At 44.8% G+C, this 21,134-nt stretch overlaps 1 protein-coding gene across 12 annotated transcripts in view; it reads right to left on the bottom strand.

Annotated features, from left to right (window-relative positions):
* The window catches only part of ITSN1 (intersectin 1), a 176,454-nt gene that overhangs the window by 8,857 nt on the left and 146,463 nt on the right, over nt 1-21,134 (bottom strand). For 9 of the 12 annotated variants that reach the window (XM_023548435.2, XM_023548438.2, XM_064273214.1 and 6 more), the window contains 7 exons: nt 19,208-19,455; nt 16,225-16,384; nt 11,247-11,452; nt 10,405-10,487; nt 6,133-6,299; nt 2,674-2,719; nt 322-443 (listed from right to left, as the gene is read on the bottom strand). In XM_023548435.2, the coding sequence (XP_023404203.2) occupies nt 322-443; nt 2,674-2,719; nt 6,133-6,299; nt 10,405-10,487; nt 11,247-11,452; nt 16,225-16,384; nt 19,208-19,455 (1,032 nt within the window). Of the gene's footprint in view, nt 1-321; nt 444-2,669; nt 2,720-5,047; nt 5,361-6,132; nt 6,300-10,404; nt 10,488-11,246; nt 11,453-16,224; nt 16,385-19,207; nt 19,456-21,134 lie in introns of those variants that run through there. The other 3 variants (XM_023548444.2, XM_023548442.2, XM_023548443.2) reach the window with 3 other exon arrangements.

The following is a 21,134-nucleotide window of genomic DNA, read 5'->3' as shown; positions in this document are numbered from 1 at the left end:
AATGCCATAATGCTCACAGGTGACTCCATGGTCTCCCTTGTTGTATGGATCCTCACTACTCCAACATTCACTGACTGAACTCAGGAATCAAGTAGATTTGGATAAATTCTCAGATGAATCCCTAGCTCTCAAAATTCTGCTACTGGCCCTCCAAACCTCAGGTGTGAAACAGAGTCACATAATGTGATCCCTCTCGCCATCCAAACCAAGATTCAGGCAATGAGGGGTTATTTTAAGGTTTCGATGAAACAGTGTCCCTTTGAGATTTGGCATGTTTGAATTCAGACGGAGAATTATACACAAAGGGGAAATGAAACTAACCTGCAGCTCTCCTTCCCACCATCCTCCTGGATTCTTTTTTCGGATCAAAATCAGCTGACCAGGGGCCAGGGTGAGCTGCTCAGGGCCGGTAGCAGTGTACGAGGCAATGACCTGGGCAATTTCTGAAAAACAAGACCAAACATTGCGGGTTGCTGTTACAGTTGGCGAAGGGGATTCTCAGAAGACAACCACCTCCCAGCTCCACAAATCAACATCATTAAAACCAGTGTCTGGGGCTGGTTTCTTACTGGAGGAGTAGGAGACCCCATTCCATGTGCCACAATGCAGATGGAGCATTCAAGGGGTTGGCGACCTCTTTGTTCTGTCCAGGGTCCAGTTCTAGGATGCCCCCATCACCTCTCAGAAGTTACTTACCAACTTCCCTCCGTGAACGCCCCCTCCTCACCCCACTTCTGGCAACTTCGGACACAACACTTCTCCCAATTACCACGAGCTCTGAGGACGCCAAGGCCTCACTTGTCTCCACCTGACCCCACCCAGCACAGCTGTACCCAATGATGGAATAAATGAAGTTACAGAAACTCATGTGAAGCTCTTCCATCTGCCAAGGACAGTAGAAGAAGAAACTATTTTCTCCGGAAACCATTGGCTGACATGTGAGTTGATGCCTTAGCTCTCACCCTCACCGACTTGCTCGTTTTCTCTGGGGCTCGCGTTTGGGGGGTGACCCCGAATATTGGGTATGAATCTTGTCAAGGCAAGCTTATTTCTTGTTATTTCAAGTTAAGGAGGACCCTGGAGTCAGGAAGGGACATTTTATGCAAAAAAACAATTCGACACAGAAAAAAATGTAAAGAATTCTCTGCTTTTCCTAAACGTTACATCTCACAGCACAGACTCCAGCAGTGCCACAGACCAGGCTCCGAAAAGCATGTTCTCCTGGCACAGGGGGTGCAGGATGAAGACACATGCTCCTTCTCTCGAGTGAACCTGGGACATCTGCAGCGGCTGCTTCCAAACTTATAGAACACAGAACCAACTGTTGTATTCCTCTGCAGCCCATCCCCAAAAACGGCTCCTGGGAGGAAGGGAAGGTGGCAGGGTTGGGGCGAAGGAGATCCTGCCTCCAACAGTACTTCCTACTTCTCCATCATCTAGGGCGTGAGTAAGATGCAGACATATCGGCAAACTCGTTAGCCTGTTCTAAACCAGGGGTCGGCTGCCATGACAGGAATGCCAAGCTGTCCCGGTGTAGCCCTGCCATAGCTTGGAAGCGAGAGTGAGCCCCGGTTACATATTCCTTGGTTCTGAGAGCTTCAGCAGGGAAATCAGTGCTGGGGAGCAGGATTCTACTTTAACATGCTAAGGGACAGCTCTGGATTCCAAGAGTTTTCAGTGTGGAAAAGTCCAAATTAGCGTCCTATTTGGCTTCAGATGCTCTTGGCTCCGCCAAGTCCCTGGCACATGCAGCCAGCGATCTGCCACAACATTCTTTTCTGTCTTTTGTGGCCCTGAATAGCTTGCTGGTTTTCAGCTGATCTGGGCGCCATATGTGAAATACCTGGCCCTTTGGAATTACAACCCTAAACGTAGACAAATGCTCACAGTTAAAACAGATTTGACCCAGACAGTCCAATCTCTGGAGTCAGACTAAAACCCTAAGCCAAAGTGCAGACACGCTTCTCTTGCAGGGAAGCTGCCCTGGAGCCGAGCCCCAGAGCCAGTCCCCCAACACAGCAGCGGCTCTTCCAACCTGTAATCTCCTGAGGACAGAGCAGCAAAACCGCTCAGATGACCTGGACAAGGAAGACGTGCCAGACAACCATATTATTTCACATCTGCTTCTTTCCTCTCGCTTTCTGCTCCTATTTATAGAGCATGCGATTTTGTTTAAATAAATGACAGTACTTTGAATCCAGAGGGATGACTATAACTCCGAACCTTCAATGGTACTTGAGGAAAACCACCCAATAGCTTCTAAAGGAGCCAGATATGGCCCAGACTGTTGTTTTGTAATATCTCTAGTCTCCTGCCCTGTCCTGGGACTGTGTTGTCAGGAAACGAGAAGGCTTTCCCAAGCCTCACAAGAAGGATGAGTGGGATGCAGCAGGCCCCGCAATCTTACAGCTCCGTGGGTTGCTGTTTCCTGCCATCTTGCCTGGATGAGTTCTTCACAACCCAAGAGAATATTCTGTCTGGTGACATCCCCACTCCCCACGTGTGAAACAATGGCCAAGTTTCGTAACCACGGACACATTCTTAACGGCCTTCAAGGAAAGGATCCACTCTTCATTTTTATTTTAGGCTCCTGGCCATAATAAACAAAGACGAGGAGCAGCTATCAATTACAATGAAAATATTGAAAAATACGTGTCAGGGTTTGTAACTTACCAGGTTTCTTTCCTAAACTCCCTGTTTTCCCAGCGGTTCCAGAGCCCTTAAAACAGAGCAAAAGGTCTTATTTGCATGCTGAATCATTTTGGTCATGCAGCTTAAAAAATGATTAACGATGATACAAACCAACCTGCGCCCCTAAGTCCCCGTTTTCGTTCTGGGGAAGCACAGTAGCACCGCGTCACCTGACATGAGAGCATGTATCAGAAGACACAGGGCAGAATAGGCACTTTAAAAAAGACAACAGCAAAGAACGTGGCCTCATGGCATCCCAGGGGCTCTGCTCAGGTACTGTGAGTGACACAGGGGAGACCCGTACTTGCGTTCCATCAAACAGGGGACTACGTGTGACATAGGGGAGACCTGTCCCTGCGTCCCATCAAACAGATGACTGGGTGTGATACCGGGGAGACCCGTACCTGGGCCCCATCAAACAGGGGACTGCATGAGAGCAAGACTATTCGTCTACACCCTAAACACCAAGCTTGTTCTTTGCTGTCAAGTTGTTCATTGGGAAAGAGTTCACACTTAAAAAACACAGAGACACCCCTGAGCTTACCACCCAGATTTAGCCCATTAAAACATTAATATTTTGCTATGTTTGCTCGAGAGCTTTATTTTGGAAAGAACTAAAACATTACAGGTATGCCAACCCTGGCCCACCCTACTGACCTCTATCGATCCTAACAGGCAGCCTTTCTGCCCACGTTTTTACACTCTTAGACACTGAGTCTCCTCTGTTAGTGCTTGAAGCATGACCCACTGAGGCAAGCCATATTGTTCTCCCACTATCAAGTCTTCCAAAAGTACTTAGGGTTGGATTCCTCTCATGGATACTCGCAGAATTTGAAACTGGCTGAGTAAGCCAACAGAGACCACGAGAGTCAGCTTAGGGCCAGACTGTAATCTGCTGTGACGAACTGCTTTATTCTGAATGGATTTTCACCCGAGTCCTCATCTCGCAGTAAACTAGGTATTCCAATTCAAGCACAACAAAACAAAAGGCTTCATAAACCAAATGAGAGTCACTGCGGGATTAAAGATATGTAACTTGTCTACCGGGACACAGCTTTTCGCCATCTCTTCATCTTGGCTACTGATATTTAACAAACATTCACCAGGAAAAGTTTGGGCTTAATTTTTTATGCTGATTATACTTTCTTTATTGATAAACACTTACATAATACCGATGGCTTTTTATTTTTATTGGATAAATATCAAACAAAGGAACACCAATAAAATAAGATTCCAAATAACCGGTTATCGTCCCAGTTAACAGGCTTCTAACATACTGCCTACATTCCATTAACACAAAAAAGGAACAAAGCCATTGGCAACAACCAGCAACAGAGTTCAAGCAGCTTCAAGGCGCTCCCTTAGAAATGCCTCACCAGCACTGGAAGCTAGGAGACTCAGAAGGACGGGTTCAGTCCTGGCTGCACCTCAAGAATGCTGTAAAAATGCTACCCTGGCTCTGTGCCCCAGCTTTCGCATCTAGAGCGGGAAGCAAGGTCGGGACAATGCAGCCTGAGCCCACAGGTCAGCTCTGCTACCTGTATTTGAGGCTGAGTCTGCTTTTCAGCATGGTGTACCGTATCCAAGGAGGACCAAAGAACTGACTTTTCAGATTTTTTTTTTCATTGTTGTTAAATAATGTAGCTAAATATCCCAAATCTTTAAGAGTACTGCTAGTTCTATGGTTGATAATTTAACACTGTGGTTAAGAAAGTACCTTACAATTCAACTTGCCTTAAAAAAAATTTGACAGTGTAAAGAAAAAATGTGAATGTATTTTTTAGCTGGTTGACTTCAGATTGTTTCTAAGAGAAACTCTAATTGCTAAAAACGTAATACAAGCCATGGCTTTTGTGTTTTAACTGATGCAAAAAGGTCACTTCACGAGTTTTCATGCAAAGTGGTAAAAATCTTCAAGTTTAGGTTTTCGTGTTTTTCTTTCTCTTCCGTGAAATACCATCTGTTTGAGGCTTACTGGATCCAACCTGCTGGCCTGGGGAAGGGTTTAATTCTCCCTCTTCAGGTAGAGTACAGTATGCTTGCTGTCTTACAAGGGACAAGAACTTTCTTTCTGACTTCTGCCAAATTCTCCAAAGGCAGGCACCTTATGTAAATCCCTCAAGGGGTATTTCAGCTGTCTGCTCTCAGGAAAATAGAGGGGGGGAAGAAAAAAAATCAAACCACCACCGCCACTCCCTAAAAATATAAAAACCCAACCAAATAAAACCTTCCTGAGAACAGCAGGGAAGGGGAAGGGGAAGGGGCTGAAGGCAGAATTACTCCAGCAGGGCACCAGGTCCAGCCTCATCCCCCCGAAGCAGCTACCTGTACTGTGACCGCAGAAATCCCAAGACACATGCTCCTGCTGCTGTTGCTGGGTGCCTTTGAGTCGATTCATAGCGACCCCATGTGACAGAACAGAACTGCCCCATAGAATTTCCTAGGTTGTAATCTTTATGGGAGTCGATCGCCAGGTCTTTCTCCCATGGAGCTGCTAAGTGGGTTCCAACCGCCAAACTTTCGGTTAGCAGCTGAGGGCTTAACCGTTGCACCAGCAGGGCTCCGACACCTGCCTACTGGCGTTTAAAGAACAGAGAGAGCTTTGTACATGCTCTTAAACCTGAGAAAGCAGCCTCTTTAGGTTCTTTACCAGACTCTTCTCTCAATGCCTAGAACGTATGAGGAGGGAAAGAAAATAACTGTGAAGCGACTCCCTTCATTAAAAAACGTCCATCCCTGTTTGTTTACGTATGTGCACCAGATCTGTTCAACGACCCCATTTGTACCCTGAAGCCCTAGCTTGAAACTGACCATGGCGGGATGTGGCCCCGCATTTCACTCGACTATCACAAACCACACTTCATAGAATCAAGTTTTTGGGATCCACTTAACAACAGTGCAAGCTACTTTCAATTTACAGGGATAACAACATTTAAAATACATTCAGATCAGTGGTGATACCAGGGCTTGGCCAAACATATACTCATCTCTGAGATCTTCTGTCTCCTTGCCATGTGAACAAATATTGAAATTTTAGAAGTGCTCTACTGCCCAACATTCGGGGGCCAGTATCCCTTGAACACTCTGGTTTAGAAGGACAAAATATTGCTGTATATCTTTTCTGAGGCAGCTATGATCAATGGTCGTTAAGGCCTAATCGATCAAGTTTGTCCCAAATCATAAGCCAGGTACACGCAGGAATAGAAACTACTGCTGAACATTATAGCTTGCACTTAGTAACATGAATTCTTTGTTTTGTGGGAGGCCAAGGCTGGCCCTGCAGCACCAGGTGACAAGTTCAAACAATTACAGATCACACTGCATTTCTGTCGGGTTCCAGAACTTAGCAAAACCCAAGCAAGCGTTGCATCGTCAAACACAGTGACTCCCGGCGAAGAGTCACTGAAGAGAAGGGAGAGGAGACAGTGAATGTGGGTTTACCTCTGAGTCTTTCAGCCTCACATAGTTAGAAGGGAAGACTCCGGATCTGTCGCCCACTGTTCCTGTCCACCAGTCACCGTCTTTCTTGGTAACCAAAAGCACATCCCCTTGCTGAAAGGTCAAATCTCCTTGCTCAGAACTCTCGTAAGTGTACATGGCAATAAATTCTGGTGGGGAGAAATATTGAGATACGGAGAGAGCTTGACTGTTTAAAGAAATCCCAGACAGCTTTGCAAAAGCAAGTTCATGAATAAGGAAGTTAGACTAAGAGCCGTTCAAGAAAAAGGCTGGTCACAGATAAAACACAGAGTTACAGGATACACCCTGGGCTCCAAATCCCCCAGTTATGCATACAAATCCAGTCACTGCAGACAGGGAGACAATTCCTGCAAAGACCCAGCCATGGGAACAAAAAACCAAGGGCATGTCTACCCAGAGTGGGGACCAAGGGTGATCTACAATTCATCGTCATGAGTTCTTTTTGAATGAAAATGGCATTTGGGTTTAGTTTTAACCAATGTTTACTGAGTCCCTAACTTTGCACTAAACCCTGGGAGTGATACGTTCACATGCAGGCTCCTGGTACTCACTCAGGTATCTGTATTTGTTTTCAGGGATCAAGTCACAATTTTAGAAAATGTGTTGAGGCAGTACAACCTTTACACAAATTAGACACTGAGACACACTCAACTCTCTGAATAAAAACTTACACCCTACTGTGCCATATACAGAGCTGGCAGGAGACTTTCAGGACACAGAGTGAAAAATACACTGCTTAGTTAAGGGTGGGTCTCTACTTTCAGTCAAGTACAGACAAGGTGGAGCCAGCTGAGGATAAAAGTCGTATCTACCCAACCAGAAAATAATCCAGCCTTTCTTGACAAGTTGAAAAAGCACAAGCTGTAGGTGCTTACATTATTATTTCTGTAATTTAGTCTTAAAGGATAAGAACTTCTTCAGTGTCCTGAGTTTGAGGGGTATGCATCCCAGAAGAAAAAAAAAAAATTAAATTTAAGTAGAACTTTGCAGCCTTCTTAGCTGATTTTACTAAGGTTTAGGAAAAAATCATACTCTTGGAAAGATCACTAGACACAAAATTCTAGACACTATACTAGGCACAGAACCACAAAGAGATGAACACAGGTTTCTTAGTTTTCACTCTTATCCTAAGCCTTTGTATGTTTCGGAAAGCAATAGAAAAACCACCACTTACTCTAAACATTCATTTTTATAATGGATGATATAAATTCAGATGAGATTCCTTAAATACAGAGTTTAATGTTAATCATTAGGCAGAAATTTAGTGGCAAAGAATCCTTTGGCTAATTATGAGAACTTCTGCAGGTACCAGGAATGAAAGAAAACTAAAACACACACATACTTAATGCTTGTGTTAAGCAGAGTTTTCTGTCATGGAGCAGCTCCGGGAGGCTCCCCAAGGGCCTCCTTCAACGTCAGCAGTGCTGACTTGTGCACACTTGGGGCCAGATGCTACCACTCATGGAAAGTGCTGGACCCCACAGCAGACACAGGTCATCCAAACGGTCTAGGGAAACAGAAGAGTCTGTGTCTTTAGCCCTCCAGTGCTGGTAACCCATACCTCCACAGTGAACACTGGAAAAATGATTTCCCACAGAAGGAAATCAAAGTTTGGCAGCTTTAGTAAGGACATTCTTTTCTCATTAATATGCTCCTTTGCTGAGTTCGCAGTATTCTGACCCTCCCCTTTCACTCTGCTCCCCATTACTGGTCCTTACTGCAGATCTCATATTTGGCTGTTTAAGACAGGATCCTTGGGCAACCATACTTTCCCCGGTGATTCTCTTGCATTTGAAAGTCACATTCTTAAAAACAAATCCACATTTTGAAGTAACTTTGAAAATGCTTAAGAAACTTCAGAAACATGAACCCTGGCTGAGCTTGATACTGCAGCATTAAGACACAAAGAGATGGCAACGCTCCCTAAGGCTGTCCGTACCCTCCCTGCACACAGGCGACTGTGAGGCTGCCTCCGGATTAAAATAAAAACGGGGCCAAGCCAATGGGCTTGCAGGGGCCCTCGTCTGCCACACCCGGCTTGTGAGAACTGACAGAGGCCACCCACTCTGCTCTAACCCAGATTTTAACACCTACCCAAGCTGACAATCTATTTAATCTGGCTTAGGATTCACTTCAAATTTGATTACTTTCTAGGTAGCAGTGTTAACAAGTAGCTCATTAATATGTATAAATATATAGCTTTTCTGAGAATTTAAATGCCCATGTCTTCCTCACCCCTCCACGCCAACAGAATTCCCTAGTGTTTCCTTACTTACAACAATCGAAATGGATGTGATAAACGTCAACTAAGGTCAGAATTTATTTTGTCCTCCCAACTTGAAGTATGTGTGTGGTTCATCTGTGAACTGTTCATGAAGCCTCAGAAAGTGAAGGCCACAGCACATTTTTCAAAACAAATCACTATCCGTGCCGAGTGGGATCAACAATCCAGGAAACAATGCAAAGTGAAATAAAAGTAGCTGACATTCACTGAGCTTTGTTCTATAAGCTTTACACACAGTATCTCATGATCCTTGCAGTAATTTCCAACCTCAAGGGGTGGTTATGCCCACTTTACAGATGAGGAAGCTAAGGCATGACCAAAATCACAGGGTTACTTGGTGAGAGCTGGAATACAACGTCCACCCTCCAATGACACTTGGATAAAGACAAAAAACAAAAACAGCAAACTCACTGCTGTCAAGTCAATTCCGAATCATAGCGACCCTAAAGGACAGAGTAGAACTGCCCCATAGGGTTTCCAAAGCTGTAATCTTTACGGAAGCGGACCGCCACATCTTTCACCCTCAGAGCCACTGGTGGGTTTGAACCACCGACCTTTAGGTTAGCGGCCGAGTGCTTTAACCACTGCACCATCAAGTGTTTTACTTGTATTAAAACTCAATTCTCCCAGCAACAACCACTGGGCCACCAGGGCTCATGAACTGGATATAACGCACTACATTCTGAAGGGGGGAGGCCACAATCTGCTTTATGCTGTACTGACTGCGTGCACTGTAAGTAAGGAGCCATTTCCCTTGTTAACAGTGGGAAAAAATGCGCTAAAATCATGAGACTGTATACAGAGAACTATGCTGATGAGTGTTGTGGTGGTCATCGTAAAAACTGGACACAGAAAAATGCTGGATTTGCTCAGTGATGATGTTTTATGCCTACATCTCTCTGTCACTGTGAGTCTGAAATATTGTTAAACTTTACTCCTCGCTGTCTCCATGGCAATAACTGTTTTATTCACTCTGTGTTTGATAAGGCAAGGCTCCCAGGGACTGCAACAATCGTATTACAGCAAATTAAATAAAACATTACGTCCTCATGTAATTCATTCAAAGAAAGCCATGAAAAGTTACTCTATGATTGGTTAGTGATGACATCTGTCAGCTGCAAACACTGTTCAGACTTCTACACGGAAAGCCTAACTCGGGTAGTGCTCTTCAATCAGGACCATGACAGATGGCCGTACTGAAGAGAAAGGATATGAGCTTTTACTACTATAGCCTGGGTTCTGTAGATTTTGGTCATTAAAAAAAATTTTTGGTAATAGCCCATATTATATGCTGGCAATTATATAATATTTATGATTACATCACAAAGTACAGACCCAGAAATAATTCAATTATCTGTGTAATAAACACTCAAAATGAATTATTTAGGCCTAGATAATTTGGTTTGGTTATTTACATGAAATATAAGAACCAAGCTTCCGTTTCATTTGGAGGTATACAGGGGCACTAGTATTATGTGAGAGCTTTACTGGACTTTGTAGATATGGTTTTAAAACAAAATACTCGTCTAAAATCAGACAAGACTACATTAGGGGTAGCAATGAACAAAATTTAGCTACAGAGACACATAGAAAGCTGTATCCTCGCTGAATTTGACGGCCTTCTTTCAAAAGACAAAAGTCAAAGGGCTCAAAAAAAAAAAAAAAAAGTCAAAGGGCTCATAATCAAATATAATTAGAAGTCATCATTCATTAGAAAATTGATGATCAATATATCTGACAGAATTTTGAAAGTCTCCATAAAGTACCCTGATTTTGTAAAAGGCTAAACTTTCATTTCACTTTAGAGTTTAACGCACCAAGCGTTAATTAATGCAGTCTATTTTAATTTTTTATTTTAAAATAAAGCGCAATCTCATTCCAAACACTAACCATCTGCATTATGTAACTTCTCCTTCTTCTAAAGAACAGAGTTTGACTTGGGTTCTCACCTTCTCCTGAAGCGGCCGGTTTGGCTGCTGGGGAAGCTACTCTCTTCAGACTCCCAGGACTTTCTGAAGAGCCGGGCTCCACGCTGAAAAGGGGAGGAAACCCTATTTTACTTTTTACCTTCACAGAAAATGGTGAAAATGACGCTGATTTTTTTCTTTTAAACCTGCTTAACTTTAAAACAATCCACCAAACTTTGAACAATCTACAGCTGATATAACTGCACCTGGCTAAGTTAAAAACAGGTAATGAAGTGTGTCACCACCTCCATCACCAGGCATGACTCTACGCTAACTTTCTTGTTCTCAGCACTTTCCTACGCTGCACACATAGCCTACGGACTGATCTATTTCAAAGCATGACTGATATGTGCGCATCGAATATTCTCGTGTTTTTATTCCGGAATATCTGTTTGGTTGGAATCACTAAACAACAGCCTTGTTACGGTTCTGTGCTGCAACAAGACCTAATGAAAAAGAGAATGAATTCTTCCAATTATGTGTTCATGAGTCTGGCACGGGACTAGGTACCAGACAGAAAGAGTCACAATCCCAACAAATCCACCGGGATGTTCCAGGTCTCCAAGTAGAACTCCCTCTTGCACAAGTCAGTAGAAAACAAGGTGTACAACTTCCACGAGGGAAGGAGAAACGACCACTCACCTACCTGCAGGAAGCTCCCTTCCTGTCCACATGTGCTCTGACTTTTGCAGTTAAAAGACAAAAGATTTCACAGAAGACGGAACAATCCTGCAAAACTCATTTTATCTGCAAATCTTAACCAGGGAAAACAATCATTCAATGCCTAAAATGTATATACCAGAGGCAGATAAACGCCCAAATACCTCGTTGATTTCCTGGTGGGCCCCGAAACAAGCTTCACATAGGACTTGGGGAACCAGCCCTTCTGGCCTTGGACTTCTCCAAACCACCACATGTCCTGCTGCTCCAGGACGGCGATGACGTCATTCTTGTTAAAATTTAAATGGTTGTCTTTTTTGGCTCTCCAAGGATACAGGGCCTGCGCTTGTAGCCCCTCCACCTTTTCTCCCTTGTGTGGAACAACATAAAGGGGTTCTCATTATATCACGGTTTGTTATAAACGAGGCAGACGTAGATGCTGACATCTCTCCACAGCCACCTAGGGCCGCTGTTTCAACACAGGGGGGGAACTAGATGCTTCACCGTTTTCTCAGTAACTGCTCATTTCCACCAGTGAGATGAAAACCTGCCAGCCCATTCACAGGGCCAGGGTCTGGCCACCCAATCAAAAAAAAAAAACCCCGTTGCCCTCAAGTCGATTCCGACTCACAGCAACCCTGTAGGACAGAGTAGAACTGCCCCATAGGGTTTCCAAGGAGCGGTTGGTGGATATGAAGTGCCAACCTTTTGGTCAGCAGCTGAGCTCTTAACCACTGTGCCACCAGGTCTGGCCACCTAGAACCCTCTACTTAAACAAGCCAGGAGGCTCTATTGGTCCTGCTGCGCCTGGCTGCGTGTCCCATATGTTTTGGTTCTCTTTTCATTCTCAAGTTGTCCAGGGCACTTGCCCATGTCCAGTGTGACTTGGAGTGTAGCAGAGGATTAACAGGAATCTGATGAAGCCTCACAAGGTAATTCACTGACATCACAGTTCAGACCCAGGACACAGGTAAACTTGCTCCGCACTGTACTGTGCTTGCTTTAGTTTGTTTTTAGAGAAACAAGGACTTGGTTAACATACATTCATTGTAAGGAGAGGCTAGAATATACTCCTGGGATTTTACACAGTTAATCATTTATTCTACACATCGATGAAAAACATGCACCGTCTCTGTCTCCCAAACTTAATCTCAGCCAAGGCACTTTATTATCCATAAAAACCAGTTGTCGAGTCGACTCCAACTCATGGTGACCCCGTGTATGTCAGAGTAGAGCTGTGCTCCACGGGGTTTCCAATGGCTGAGTTTTTGGAAGGAGATCACCAGGCCTTTCTTCCCAAGCAACTCTGTGTAGGCTCAAACCTCTAACCTTTCGGTTAGCAGCCAAGCGTGTTAACTGTTTGCACCACCCAGGGACTCTATAAAGCACTATAAAAATGGACAGGATGGTAGTATTAGCAAGGAACTCACAATAGATGGGGAAGAAAGATAAAAACAACTACACATGCCACCTGGCAGAATAAAACACGCTAAAAAGAGGTTCCACCTATTCACTGTGGAAACGGAGAAGAAAGGGTGGTGAACGTTGCCAGGGAGGGGTGGGGGAGATGTCACAGATGAGGGCCTTGCAGGACGAGAAGGGCTCTGAGAGCTAGGGCTTCGGAGGCAGGGCACTGCAAACCCAGGTCACAGCCCGGCCAAAGGCCTTGAGGTGGCACACTGCAGAGGGTCCAGGAAGAGGGGTACAATCCAGGGGTGCATGTGGCCTAGTGTCGTGGAGGGGTGTAGGATGACCACAGTCCAGGGGTGTGTGTGGCCTAGCGTCCTGGAGGGGCGTAGGAGAAGCTGAGGCTGGAAAAGCCGGGAGAGGCATTTATTATCTTTCTTTTAGGGGGAGGGAAAAAAAAGCAACGTTGCATAAAACCATTACTAAAAAATAAAATAGCGACAACTTTCAGATATATAAGTAAATGGAAAGAAACAAAGGACAACACCCGAAAACAATTCATTCAGAACCAATTTGTACTTGCCTTTGGGAGTTATTTCACCTTGATATTTAACTACGATCATGTCGGATGAATGGAGAGTCTACAATGGGTCAAACAGTTTCTGCATCCACGTGGCTAATAACCTCTCAATCCCAGTCTTCATGGGTTCTCACCTTCTTAAACCTGTGGCGTCCCCATTTCCTTCTACCTTGGCTATGCACTCCTTCGCATCCCTCAAAACCTTCTCGGGATTTCAAACACCCCCAGGGCTAAGCCCTCTACCTCTCACCCTCCCGGCCTCTGAGCCCTAACCCTCCTGATCACTCAGTTCTCTTGGCCCCTTTCACTTACCTCTCTGCCAAGAAGAGACCCCGGAGCCTGCCACTGCAGCTGCGCCCTCACTGCTGTTTCAGCATCTCTCACCCTGAGAAGCCTTACATGTGTCTGCCCTGTCAATCTTTTCACGTGCATGTGACCCAATCACCCATCCTGGGCTGAAATCCCAGGTCTGTCACTTACTGATTATGTGTCTATGGGCAACGGTTTAATCTCTCTAAGCCTCAGTTTCCGTATCTGTAAAACGGAGATGATACCTTCTTCGAAATGTTAACAAAGTATAATACCTGGGCACAGTGCTGCTCTAATAACGGTAGCAGTAGCTTGTTGTTGGCTGCCATCGAATTGTCCCCCAACTCATAGAGACCCCACACACAATGAGATCAGACCACTGTGATCCACAGGGTTTTCATCTGCTGATTTTTGGAAGCAGACTGCCAAGCCTTTCTTCCTAGCCTGTTTTAGTCTGGAAGCTCCACGGAAGCCTGTTCAGCATGACAGCAACATGCAGGCCTCCACTGACGAGTGGTGGCCACGCTTGAGATGCACTGGCCGGAAATGGAACCCAGATCTCCTGCATGGAAGCCGAGAATCCTACCACTGAGCTACCACTGTCCTCCGCAGCAGTTCCCAAGCTGGGAAGCTGCTGGAGGATGCCGAAACAATGTGTAATCATCAATAGGAGATGCCGGTTAATTCTGGCCGTGCACCTCCTCGTCCTCCGTTACTGACGTCCTCGTTTGTGTCTCCTCTGGCCCTTGGGCCCTGTCCTACTGAGAACGATGCCTTGCAGCACCACCTGAACTTCTTCTTTCATGTGCTTTTAAAGCCGTTTCCACCTCAAACCATTTGTACTCTCTGATACTTGCTCCACTGGGGACTCGGCTCGTGCTGATCCTGTTGGTTGGTCCTCACTCTGCCCTGCTCCTGTTCTTCCCCTTCACAAACCTTTCCACCTCTTCACCACTCACTCCTGCTTTACGCCTCTGCACTGGCTTTACCTAGTCTCTCCCAGGTCACAAACACGTTCTATTCCCCACACTGTGTGGTCTTTTCTTGGCCCTCACCGTGACCTTTAATGACCACACTGCCTTCTAGAGACGCCCCCTCCTCCTCCACCACCATCGACTGGGCATCTGACGCCAGCTAAGTGCTCAGTTGGGACAGATGCAAAGAGAGATGATACCTCCCTGTCTAGTAGCTCCTCTCTATCACAGAATACACACAGGCCTGTGTATTTTCTATTTTCTCCCTTTATCCTCTCTCCTTTGGAGAGCTCACACATCTTTAGATCCGACTATTTTCTCTATGGGATGACCCTGCTATATAACCCTTATCTTGCCCTCTCTCCCACCCTTTGGGTCTAACTTCCAAGGATCTGTCAGACAGAACTACCTGGAAGTTCCGCTTTCACCTTAAACTTGACGCATCTAAAACCCAATGCCCACCTCTATCTAGAAATTCATTTCCCTGGCTCCTTCCTTCATCTCCATCCCAGGCCTCTCCCTTTCTATCTTCCCCGTAGTCTCCCTCACTAAGTCGCTCTCCTCTCTAAGTCAGTGTCATGGCTTGAACTGTGTCCCCCAAAATGTGTGTCAACTTGGCTAGGCCATGATTCCCAGTATTGTTGTGGTTGTCCTCCATTTTGTGATCTCATGTGATTTTCCTGTGTGTTGTAAATCCTAATCTCTATGATGTTAATGAGGCAGGATTAGGGGCAGTTATGTTAATAAGGGAGAACACATTCTACAGGATTAGGCTGTAACTTGAGTCAATCTCTTCTGAGATTTATAACAGAGAAGGGCAGAGAGGAGTGGGAGCCTCTACCACAAGAATGAAGAGCCAGGAGTGGAGCACATCCTTTGGACCTGGGGTCCCTGTGCTGAGAAGCTCCTAGACCAGGGGATGATTGATGACAAGGGCCTTTCCCGAAAGCCGATAGAGAGAGAAAGCCTTCCTCTAGAGCTGATGCCCTGAATTAGGATGGGTTGGGTTGAGCCTCCTAGGCTGTGAGAGAACAAACTTGTTTGTTAAAGCCAACCACTTGTGGCATTTCTGTTGCAGCAGCACTAGATAACTAAGACAGTCAGTAAATGGGAACTGACCTGAGCTCGGGCCTCCCTCACTTCCACCTGGATGACGGAAACAGCCCGACTTGCTCCGCTGCCCTGACGGCCCTCTCACCAACCTTTCTGCACGTCACCTGCAGGTGGCTCTGCCCAGTGCCCACCCTCAATTCCATCATTCCCCAGCTCCCTGGTTTTGTCCTATTTGGTTTGACTCATTATTTATAGAAATTAATTCACTCCTTTAACTTTATTGTATTAAGCAATAGAGAAATATTCACAACAGCTACCTTTATCCTTTCAGAAACAACTCATTCTTAGCAGAGCACTTAAGAGCTTCTCATAACCAGCAGCCAGTTTGTCTTCTCTGATAAATACTCAATGCTTTGGCCAAATGGATTGACCAGGCATGATTTTCCCTAAACACACTCTAGGATCTTCCACCTTGAAGCCTCTCCTCATAGCATGTTCTGTCTGATAAGCCAGTCCTCTCATTTTTAAATAAAGTCTTACCCTTCGTTCAAGACGCAGCTCAAATGCCACTTCTGCGGTGAAGAAGCTCCGTGGTCAATCCAGGGAGAAGTGTGCCCTCCTATGCGCCCTCACTATCGGCAGCACGTTCCTGGCCTCTTAAAAAGACTACTGGGGAAAGCATGAACTGGATCCCACACTGCTGGCTGACCCAGGTACATACGCAAGGCTCACTTCTAAATGACATCATCAACAATCATTTACCCCATGTTCGGTTCGTTACCATGCTAAGCCCTTCACGCTCTCACTGAGTGCTTTTACCTGGCCTAACACAGGCGACGGAGAGGAGCCCGTGGCTGTGGCTGGAGTAAAGGCTGACCTCTGCCTTAACTGGCCAGCGCTGGGGACAGTGAGGGAGGGCTGGGCCGCCCACGCGTCCCAGTTATCCGTTTCTGGTTTCTCGCTCGTGCTGGTGGGCCACCTGGGAAGAAAAGCACAGTGCCATAAACAGCAGGACTTGCTAATGAACCAGCTTCTCACTCACAGCAAGCTCTGAGCCCACGTAACACCAATCCATTACATTTGTGTGGCTTTCTAAGTTAAAGCACAAGGAAGGGAAAGAATACAGGTTTGAGTCTGAGCTTCCCCACTAGAGACAAACTTCGAGAGATTGCAGTTTCTCTCAGTCTTGATTTCCTCACCGATCACGTGAGAACAATACACTGTCGGTTAGTTGTGAGGGGCACATGAAATGCTGGATAGGGCAACGCAACAAAACCTGAGAAAGCCGGAACTTGTGTAATGTGGAAACCTGTCAGAGAAGGAAAACGCAAATATTTTCTGCTAAAACAAGCAATAGACAAGCAGCCATCTAAGATACAACTATTGGTCTCTCCTCGTATGGAGCAAAAGAGAATGAAGGAAATCAAAGGCTCAAAAAAGAAACTAGTCCGTGGGACTAACAGACCCCATGAACCACAACCTCTTCAAACTTCAGACCAGAGGAACTAGGTAGTGCCCAGCTACCACTACCGACTGTTCTGCCCAGGGATACACAGAAGGTCCCGGATAGAACAGGAGAAAAATGTAGAAGAAAACTCAAGTTCCTAAAAAAGGCAAGACCTACCGGAAGGATAGAGACCAGAGGAAACCTTGAGGCTATCGCCCTAAAATACCCTTGGAGCTTGGAATTGAATCTATTTCTGGAGGTCACCTTTCAGCCAAAGAATAGATTGGCTTGTAAAATAATATCACCCATGAGTAATGTGCTCCCTTATACAACTAACTATATGAGACCAAACAGTCAACATTTACCCAAGAGCAAAGATAAGACAGCAGGGAAGGGACGGTAGGTTAATAGAAACAGAACAAACAGAATGGAAATTATGAGAATGCTGACACATTGTGAAAACTGTAACCGATGGCACAGAATAGTATAAAAACTGTTAAAAAGGGGAACCTAATTTGCTGTGTAAGCTTTCACCTAAAACACAATAAAATATTATTAAAAAAAAAAATACATTACACAAGTGATAGAAAAGTGATAAGACAGCACCCTGTCAAGGCGGAACACTTGTGAGCCCCAGATAAACAGGGCAGCCCCGTTGAGTCCCAGCTCTCACAAGTTTCACCTTACTCTGAAACTCTACAGCACCAGAGAAACATCCCCACAGGATTGCTATCATCAGCTGTAACAGCAATAACTAAACCAGGGAAAGGAAGTGGCATGCCACGTATTAGCAGGTATGGGCTCAGCAGCTGGGGCTTCTGAACACCATTTCCCTGCTCATCGATCTTACAGTAAAAACCTGTCATATGCCTGGACCCTGGTGACTATGAGTGGTCTCCTTAGAGCAACCAGCTCTCCAGGATCTCAGGGTCAGCTCCAATTCTGTGATTTTATCATTTTAAATGAAAATGTCAGCATGAGCGCAGATATATATGCAATTTACTTTTTACAACTTTATAAGACATACAGGAGCCTGCGTGGCGCAAGCTTTGTGATCAGGTGCTAACCTAAAGGCTGGAGGTTCAAACCCACCCAGTGGCTCCACAGAAGAAAGGCCTGGAAATCTGCTTCTGTACAGACTGCAGCCAAGACAACCCTGAGCAGTTTGGCAAGGGGTTATAAGACACAGAACTAACTTGAAAATCAGAACCACACATCCTGGTTTTTGGTGTGGAAAACAGGATGCCCACAAGGTATGCTGGCCTGATCCACAGCAAAACCAAATCCTGGAAAACGCAGCATTTGTCTTCTACTTCAACATAAACTCTGGCTTAAAAAGTCAGACCATTTAAACCAATATCGAGATGAGTTTCAACTTGGAAGTCATGGTAATAATAGGTCATTTTTCAAAAGCAGAGACTAGATGAGCAGGACCTTTGTCAGCACCCTGAACCTTCTCTGTGAAATTACAAGCATGAACAGCCTGCTGCTCCTGACACCCTTCCTTCCGCTTCCTCCTGCCCTTGGTCACCAGCCTCCTTTCTTCCCTGTGTCGGCTCCATCTGATCTTTCTCCTGCACTACATCTTGACTCCTTGCCTCCAATTTGTTTCTTCTGAGGTGATTAGACTTGAAAAAAATTTTAAATACTTATTCAAATCACTTTCACTCGCACGCTAGTATAAAATGTTTTCAGACAACCAGGCGTCTAAATCACGGCCCTATAACTGGCAGCGTGGACAGCGGGTCTCACGGGGGGCACGCAGCCCTCATGTCAAAGCTCTGCTCACACACTGCTTTTTAATGGCACTTCCTGATTGACGACCAAGGACACAGAACCGACAGGGCCAAGAGCACGCAGCTCTTCACACCGCTGCTCACCGGCACACGGTTAATGTCAATGGGAAGCTTATAGAGCAAACAGCTGCCTAGCTTATTCAAAACCACATGACTGAATTCAATTTCTGAAACCCAGCAAAAAGAGATGCTATTTACATGCGGGAAATGACTTTGGACATTTGCTGACTGACATGTGTGTCAAAACAGATTATTAGGAAAGTCTATTTCTCCATTTCTTCCACAAGAATGAAAGATACAAATGATCTAACTAAGCAAGATAATAGACTTTATTCTGTACTGTGCTAAGTCATTTTTTAGGGAATGATGTAACTAAATCCAGTTCAGAGAATATAATCCACAATTGGCTAATAGACCAGTCAGAGAAAGTGGTAATGAAAACAACCCAGCCCCTTCACTTAGCAGTACAACACAAGACCAAAAGAATGATTTAAAAAAAAAGGAAAAGATTACTAACTGGGATTTCAGAAACAAAGAGAAATAGCATGGCTACACGTACGTGGAGCTGAAGTCGGCCCAGTTGTTGGGGGTCGTGGAGGGCTCTGAGGAGGGCACTGCCAAGGGAGCGGGGGTCTCTCGCAAAGCCAGTTTGGGTGCAGGGGCGGACGTCGGGTCAGTCACTGTTTTGACTGGGGCAGGAACCTCATTTTCCGAGATTTTCTCTGCATAGTTTGCAGGGAACCATCCTGTCTTCCCTTTTAATTCTCCTCCAAGCCATCCGGGCTCTCCAGTTTGGCTCTCATCCACCTGCAGGAAAGTCACCGCGCTTTATGTATGTGGAAATAAATCAACCCAAATACACCAAACACGTTCCAGAGCAAAGCCCTAGGCCTCTGACCCTTTCAGACTGACCTGCTACATGGAGATATCTTCCTTTTATTCTTAGTCTAAGTGTCTGGAAAAATGGTCTCTAAACATTAATTGAAAAAACAGTGAGCTCTCTCTTTTTATACTTTTTTAGCCTTTTCTTTTTCTAACCACGGCACTTAGGGTCTAAGTCCTAAAGTCCTAAGGCATGTCGCTTAAGTTTCTAGAGGTACTTTGAATTGGAAGGTGATCTAACAGGGTTCATCACACAAGAAGTCAGAGAGTTATTTTTTTAAAAAGTTTTTTTTTTTTTTTACTCTCATTTATTATTTAAAGTTGAAAGCAAAGGGTGCAATCAATATAAATTTAGTAATCTAAATACTCTGACAACTAAGCAGGATTTATTCAGCTTAGGGACAAGGACGGGAAACAACACAGGCTTGGATGATCTCCACCGGAGGCAAAACCCCACAGACACACGATGAGAACACTGAGGGAATGATTTTTACACACAGCAACAATCAATTTTATTAAGGTCCTAGAGTTTTCTTTCACATGAACTTAACTTTAATGCTCATAAAAGTACGCATGAGAATACAGGACTCTGCTGTTTAAAATTTTCACAGAGGCTACTTATTACACCAAGTGCTTGTAATGTTTGCATTTTGTTTTAATTCCGACTCAAAAGGATTATTCAAAATGGCTGAACTGATTCTACTGCACTTTACAAGCTGCCCCACTATTTTATGAGCAACAGGGGAATGAGTTTGGAGTCCAATCACATTCACTATTAGAAAATCCTTTTCATTATTGTAAGTCCAAATAATGGTCTGTCAGAGACCCTATCTTACTCTCACCCCTTCATACCCTGTCTAAGGAGATAAGACACCCAACACTTCACTGGACACTCATGTTGTTGTTTAGGAATCAAAGAAATGAGTGGCTAGTGTTGTATACAACAACGATACTGAAAAAACCAGCAAAATACCAGTTTTCTAATCCATTCAAATACTCAGTTCAAAAGGGCGGGGGGCCAAAAAAACTACTAAACAAACCAAATGTCTATCTGTATTCAGTGTACAGTAGAATGATAGGATATAGTCTTCATTAGCTTATGTGGATTTAAAAAAAATCCTTGGGGAAGGGATGGAGAAAGTAGAATTCATGGCTTACTAGTTAATACTACACGTTATTTACAAAATACTCAGTAAGCAGGGGGTATTTGTTTGCTGTTTCATCATACAAAACCTTTATTTTCAAGGATAAAAGTCACAGTGATCCTATAGGACAGAGCAGAACTGCCCAATAAGGTCTCCAAGGAGCAGTTGGTAGATTCGAACTGCTGACCTTTTGGTTAGCAGCCGTAGCTCTTAACCACTGTATCACCAGGGCTCCTACTGTTGAGAATTCTCCAAACAACCAAGGAGTTCCCTCAGGTAGAGTGCACTAACGCTTCCAAAGGTTCTGCTTTTCTTGTTAACATGTCTCTTAGGTATGAACACTTAGCAGCTATTCATTCAAGTCTCCCACAGTTTTATTCTTTCTTTCCTTTTTCCGGGCAGCCTCAGCTGTTTCTCTAGATGAGGATTTAAGATGGTATTTTCCCCCTTGGATCTTAT

This window comes from Loxodonta africana, chromosome 20, assembly GCF_030014295.1.
Source record: "Loxodonta africana isolate mLoxAfr1 chromosome 20, mLoxAfr1.hap2, whole genome shotgun sequence".
Classification (NCBI taxonomy): Eukaryota; Metazoa; Chordata; class Mammalia; order Proboscidea; family Elephantidae; genus Loxodonta; species Loxodonta africana.
Note: the sequence above shows the minus strand (reverse complement) of the source record. Positions and strands in the feature narration are given on the sequence as shown.